The sequence below is a fragment of the Bison bison genome, unplaced genomic scaffold (assembly GCF_000754665.1).
Source record: "Bison bison bison isolate TAMUID 2011002044 unplaced genomic scaffold, Bison_UMD1.0 scf7180017858770, whole genome shotgun sequence".
NCBI lineage: Eukaryota > Metazoa > Chordata > Mammalia > Artiodactyla > Bovidae > Bison > Bison bison.
Genome location: NW_011489342.1, coordinates 202,969 through 208,968, shown reverse-complemented (window position 1 = coordinate 208,968; position 6,000 = coordinate 202,969). Strand labels below are relative to the sequence as shown.

The following is a 6,000-nucleotide window of genomic DNA, read 5'->3' as shown; positions in this document are numbered from 1 at the left end:
TCCCTGCCAGTGTAGGAGACACAGAAGACGTGGATTCTATCCCTCCGTTGGGAAGATCCTCTGGAGTAGGAAATGGCAACCTGCTCCAGTATTCTTGCCTGGAAAATTCCATAGGCAAAATTCCAGGAGCCTGACAGGGTGCAGTCCATGGGGTCGCAAAGAGTCGGACATGACTGAGCGACTGAGCATGCACACGTGTGTGGATAACTAAGTCACTTTGCTAATCACTTTGTTAATTAAATTAACACAGCATTGTAATTCAACTCTGCTTCAATAAAAAATAAATTTGAAAAAGTTAGTATTAATTTGCACATTAGTATCTGTGATGTTGCTCTTAGGTACCAATCGCATAGAAATGCAGTAAGTGATTCTTTTTTTAATGGAAGAATTGGTAAGCTATTGTGCCACAAACTTGACACATATATTATTTAAGCCATAACATTTTGAGAACGATCTTTATTTGCTTTACACAGCAGTAAAAATGATATACATTGTGTGTGTGCAAGTTCAATCACTAAGTCATGTCCAACTCTTTTGTGACCCCCCTGGATTGTAGTTCATCAGGCTCCTCCATCCATGTAATTTTTCAGGCAAGAATACTGGAGTGGGTTGCCGTTTCCTACTCTTTTTTTTTCTAGAGAGAGTTATGCCGATGCTTAACTGACTAGATTTGCTGGCAATATTCAAGGTAATTTTAAAATCCCAACCCTGCAAGTACTGTCCAGTGAAGACATTGCCTGCATCAGTAATAGATCTGTAGGTTTGTTGCTTGGCAGGGACCTCACTGTGTCCATGGGTACTTTTTTACAGGTTGGCTTCACTAAGGTTGGCTTATTTATACTCTTCTCTCTCCTTTCCATTTGGGTCTCCAGCTACGACAGAGACTCCACTTTCAACGTGTTCGTGGGAAAAGGACAGCTGATAGCAGGGATGGATCAAGCTCTGGTTGGGATGTGTGTAAATGAGAGACGGTTTGTGAAGATCCCTCCAAAGCTGGCTTATGGAAGTGACGGTGTTTGTAAGTGTTTGTTCTGTACTTGTGAAAACATTTGCTGAAACAACCAGAACATTTGCTGGCACAACCAGAACATTTGCTGGCTCTTCAGTCAGGCAGAATAGAGAGTCTTTGGAAGCTTCAGGTAGCGGAAAATGAGAAGCAGTAAACACACACGGCTGAAATTTCATCTGCAGTTTATTTATTCTAGATATGAAAGAAGTGTTATTAACACAGGTATACTGAATGTTATTCTTGTTGAGAGGAAATTTTTGTTTTTTCTTTAAGTTTCACTGGGAGGGAGTTCTCTGCTGGCTAGTGGTTGGAATAATGGACTTTGACTACTGTGGTCCGGGTTAAATCCCTGGTTGAGGGACTGAGATCCTACAAGCTGCAGGGTGTGGCCAAAAAAAATTAGTTTTTTTTTTTTCATTTGGAGGGAACATCACTCATTTTGGAATTGTATGTGACCTCTTGAGCCCTTCTGACTTCCATTCACCTTGGCAGCATCCTTGGTGTTTCTTTGAAAGGCGGCAGCTTCTCAGTGTGAGCTCTCTTTATTTTCTAGCTGGTGTGATCCCCCCAGATTCAGTGCTTCATTTTGATGTACTTCTGATGGATATTTGGAATTCAGAAGATCAGGTTCAGATTCACACTTACTTCAAGCCTCCCAGTTGCCCTCGGACCATCCAGGTATCTGATTTTGTAAGATACCACTACAACGGGACATTCCTGGACGGGACACTGTTTGATTCGAGGTAAGCCCTGCCATTTGTACTAGTACCATTGAAATGCCCCTTAGTTCCTTCTGTCGCATCCACTTTTTATGGCCTTGGAAAAACCAGGAAAGGGACTCGTTCCCAGCTGCTCTGTGATTGGGAACAAAGGTGTATACCTGCCTTTTCTCCAGGGATGGGTATGAATCCATTGGTCAGCTGAGTTTGAGCTGACCAAAAATCAGCTCAAATTTTAACAAAAATCTTTTGAAGGATGAGTTAGAGGTGCCCTCGTGGTATGGAACTTCTCCCTTTTCTCATTGGTTTTCAGTCACAATCGCATGAAAACATATGACACCTATGTGGGAATTGGCTGGCTGATCCCTGGAATGGATAAAGGGCTGTTGGGGATGTGTGTGGGAGAAAAACGCATCATCACCATTCCTCCTTTTCTGGCCTATGGAGAAGATGGAGACGGTAAGTCCTTCCCATTCTTCAAGCTACTCTAATCTGTCTATTTCTTTTGCAGTGGTTGGTTTAACTTACTGTGTGAAACCCACCAGAACTTGTGGTCTAGACTTGCAGTGTCCAATAGGGTAGTCACCAGCTATATTTAGCTATTTACATTTAAATTAAGTTAAATAAAAATTTAAATTCTGTACCTTGGTCACACTGCCACAGTTCAGGTACTTAAAAGCTACTTGTTGCTGAGAGCTACTGTACTGGACAGGCACTCCAATCACTGCAGGAAGTTCTGGTGGACAGTGCTAGTCTAGGTCATCTGCTGACTGATGGTTAAGATGCAGAAATCTCCATCTATTCACGGTCATTTTTGTTCTTAAGTAAGCCGTCTACCATTGCCTCAGAAGCTGTAACCTTAGGCACCAACCTCTCCAACCTATGTTTTTCCTTCTGTGAAATGAGATTTGAATTAGATAGTCTAAAGGTTGTAGCCATCAAGGTAGAAATTCAGCTTATGTTGCCAAAATTGTTGTTTTTTTTCACTGATTTGTACCTCCTTAATGGGTTTTACCTGTGGCATTAGCTCCATGTGAATAAATGCAAAGTACTGATATAATTTTAGAGGATACGTTAATTTGAATTCGTGTCCAGTTTGTAGTTTCACTATGGAGGCAAGTGGTAAACTATTTACTAGCTGATAGAATTTCTTACTCATGTTTGAATTTCAGGCACATTTAATCACACTGACAAGCTGACACAACAATGAGACCTTCAGGCATTTAAACAAACTGATATATGTAGTTAAGAATAGAAATGAGGCATTCCAATGGTTAGGGCTTCAAGCCTCCACTGTAGGAGGCATAGGTTCCATCCCTCATCAGGGAACTAAGATTCCACAAGCCTCCGAGCAGTGTGGCCAAGAAAAAAAAAAGAAAGAAACGAAAATGTGATGCTATTTAAGAAGTTTACTGATAGTGGTACCCAACTTCTAATAACCCCCTAATATAATGTTTTCCAAGCTATGTTTCCTGGCCCTAGGTCTGTATACAGAGCAGGAGAGGGGAGCCTTCTCTCCTGTTGACTTCCACTTTTGGTACTTAGGATCTGCAGGAAGTTTCTTTAAAAACCTTCTAAAAGAAGAACAAAGCAGCTTGAAAACAGCTACTGTAAATATATCTTAATTCTCCCCTCCTCAAGATATGTTATTATCTTATTGATACTCAAATTTTGTCATCCTTGGCTAGTAGAAGTTCATTCCCTTTGACTCTCAAATCCTTTTGTCTTCATCCACATGCATACAATGAACCAGATAAAAAGAGATGCCTAGCCTGATGTGAGGACTGTTATTCATTTATTTTAAACAAATAATTGCTAATTTAAATATTTAGAATAGTTTATTTAAAATAGTTATTTTTAAATGCTTTATACTTTGACATTCTGCTCAGCTATCCAGGCATAAATTTAAGTAGGTGAATTGTATGGGAATTAAATCTCAATAAAGTTGTAAAGGTCAGTTTTCATTCCAATCCCAAAGAAAGGCAATGCCAAAGAATGCTCAAACTACCGCACAATTGTACTTACCTCTCATGCTAGCAAAGTAATGATCAAAACTCTCCAAGTCAGGCTTCAACAGTACATGAACCATTAACTTCCCATGTTCAAGCTGGATTTAGAAAAGGCAGAGGCAACAGAGATCAAATTGCCAACATTCACTGGATCATCAAAAAAGCAAGAGAGTTCCAGAAAAACATTTATTTCTGCTTTATTGACTATGCCAAAGCCTTTGACTGTGTGGATCACAACAAACTGGAAAATTCTGAAGGAGATGGGAATACCAGACCACCTGACCTTCCCCTTGAGAAATCTGTATGCAGGTCAGGAAGCAACAGTTAGAATTGGACATGAAACAACAGACTGGTTCCAAATTGGGAAAGGAGTATGTCAAGACTGTATATTGTCACCCTGCTTACTTAACTTATATGGAGAGTACATCATGAGAAATGTTGGAATGGATGAAGCACAAGCTGGAATCAGGATTGCCAGGAGAAATATCAATAACCTCAGATAAGCAGATGACACCACCCTTATGGCAGAAAGTGAAGAATAATTAAAGAGCCTCTTGATGAAAGTGAAAGAGGAGAGTGAAAAAGTTGGCTTAAAACTCAACATTCAGAAAACTAAGATCATGGCATCTGGTCCCATCACTTCATGGCAAATAGATGGGGAAACAATGGAAACAGTGACCAACTTTATTTTTTGGGCTCTAAAATCACTGCAGATGGTGACTGCAGCCACGAAATTAAAAGACGCTTGCTCTTTGGAAGAAAAGCTATGATCAACCTAGCTGCTGCTGCTGCTGCTAAATCACTTCAGTCGTGTCCGACTCTGTGCAACCCCATAGACGGCAGCCCACAAGGCCCCACAAGAATCCCTAGGATTCTCCAGGCTAGAACACTGGAGTGGGTTGCCATTTCCTCCTCCAATGCATAAAGTGAAAAGTGAAAGTGAAGTCACTCAGTCGTGTCCGACTCTTCTTGACCCCATGGACTGCAGCCTACCAGGCTCCTCCGTCCCTGGGATTTTCCAGGCAAGAGTACTGGAGTGGGTTGCCATTGCCTTCTCCTGCTGCTGCTGCTAAGTCACTTCAATTGCTTCTGACCTAGACAGCATATTAAAAAGCAGAGACCTTACTTTACCAACAAAGGTCCATCTAGTCAAAATTATGGTTTTTCCAGTAGTCATGTATGGATGTGAGAGTTGGACTATAAAGAAAGCTGAGCACCAACGAATTGATGCTTTTGAACTGAGGTGTTGGAGAAGACTCTTGAGAGTCCCTTGGACAGCAACCAGGTACTGGAGATCCAACCAGTCCATCCTAAAGGAAATCAGTCCTGAATATTCATTGGAAGGAGTGATACTGAAGCTGAAACTCCAGTACTTTGGCCACCTGATTTGAAGAACTGACTTGTTGGAAAAGACCCTGATGCTGGAAAAGACTGAAGGCTGGAGGAGAAGGGGATGACAGAAGATGAGATGGTTGGATGGCATCATCAACTCAATGGACATGAGTTTGAGTAAACTCCGGGAGCTGATGACGGACAGGGAGACCTGGCCTGCTGCAGTCTATGGGGTTGCAAAGAGTTGGACATGACTGAGCCACTGAACTGAACTGAAAATTGTTATAAAAAAGCAAACATTCAGGTAGTACCTAATAATGCTAGAAAAATTTAAACACTAGGGCTTCCCTGGTGGCTCAGACAGTAAAGAATCTGCCTGCAATGTGGGTTTGATCCCTGGGTAGGAAAATCCCCTGGAGAAGGAAATGGCAACCCACTCCAGTATTCTTGCCTGGAAAATTCCATGGACAGAGGAGCCTGGTGGGCTACAGTCCATGGGGTCACAAAGAGTCGAACACGACTGAACGACAAACATTTTCACTTCACTTTCAGGGTTAAGTGAAACTTTAAGGTGTTCTATTTTCTATTAAATTAAAAGATAGAGAAAAGTACAAAAGATTAACATTCTACACACACCCTCCCATACCCACACCTGCAATTGAGGCATTGATCACACCTGGCATTCCAGAGGCCAGCTTGGCAGCCCACTTTCAGCAGACTTCACCATTCCTCTGAAGGAAAGGAGATGGGGGAATGGTTCTGCAACAGAGACAGCTGAAGGAGCACAGGCTCAGGATGCCCAGTGGTTCGCTTGCCCAGGCCTTCTCCTTTTACGGCATAACAAATGGCAAGTAAGAGTGTTGACAGAGGTGTTTGTCAGGTCACTAACTTCCTTTTATCCCAGAGTCCTGGGTTTAGAGTCAGGTATTGG

The 6,000-nt window shown here is 41.9% G+C and overlaps 1 protein-coding gene across 1 annotated transcript in view; it reads left to right on the top strand.

The window, feature by feature from the left end:
• The first annotated feature begins 664 nt into the window (after nucleotides 1–664).
• Nucleotides 665–6,000, top strand: part of FKBP9 (FK506 binding protein 9, 63 kDa) — a 29,523-nt gene continuing 24,187 nt past the window's right edge. Inside the window, exons 1-3 of the mRNA XM_010829004.1 lie at nucleotides 665–1,018; nucleotides 1,563–1,752; nucleotides 2,042–2,187. Coding sequence (XP_010827306.1) covers nucleotides 793–1,018; nucleotides 1,563–1,752; nucleotides 2,042–2,187 — 562 coding nt within the window. The 5' untranslated portion in view covers nucleotides 665–792. The remainder of the gene's footprint in view (nucleotides 1,019–1,562; nucleotides 1,753–2,041; nucleotides 2,188–6,000) is intronic.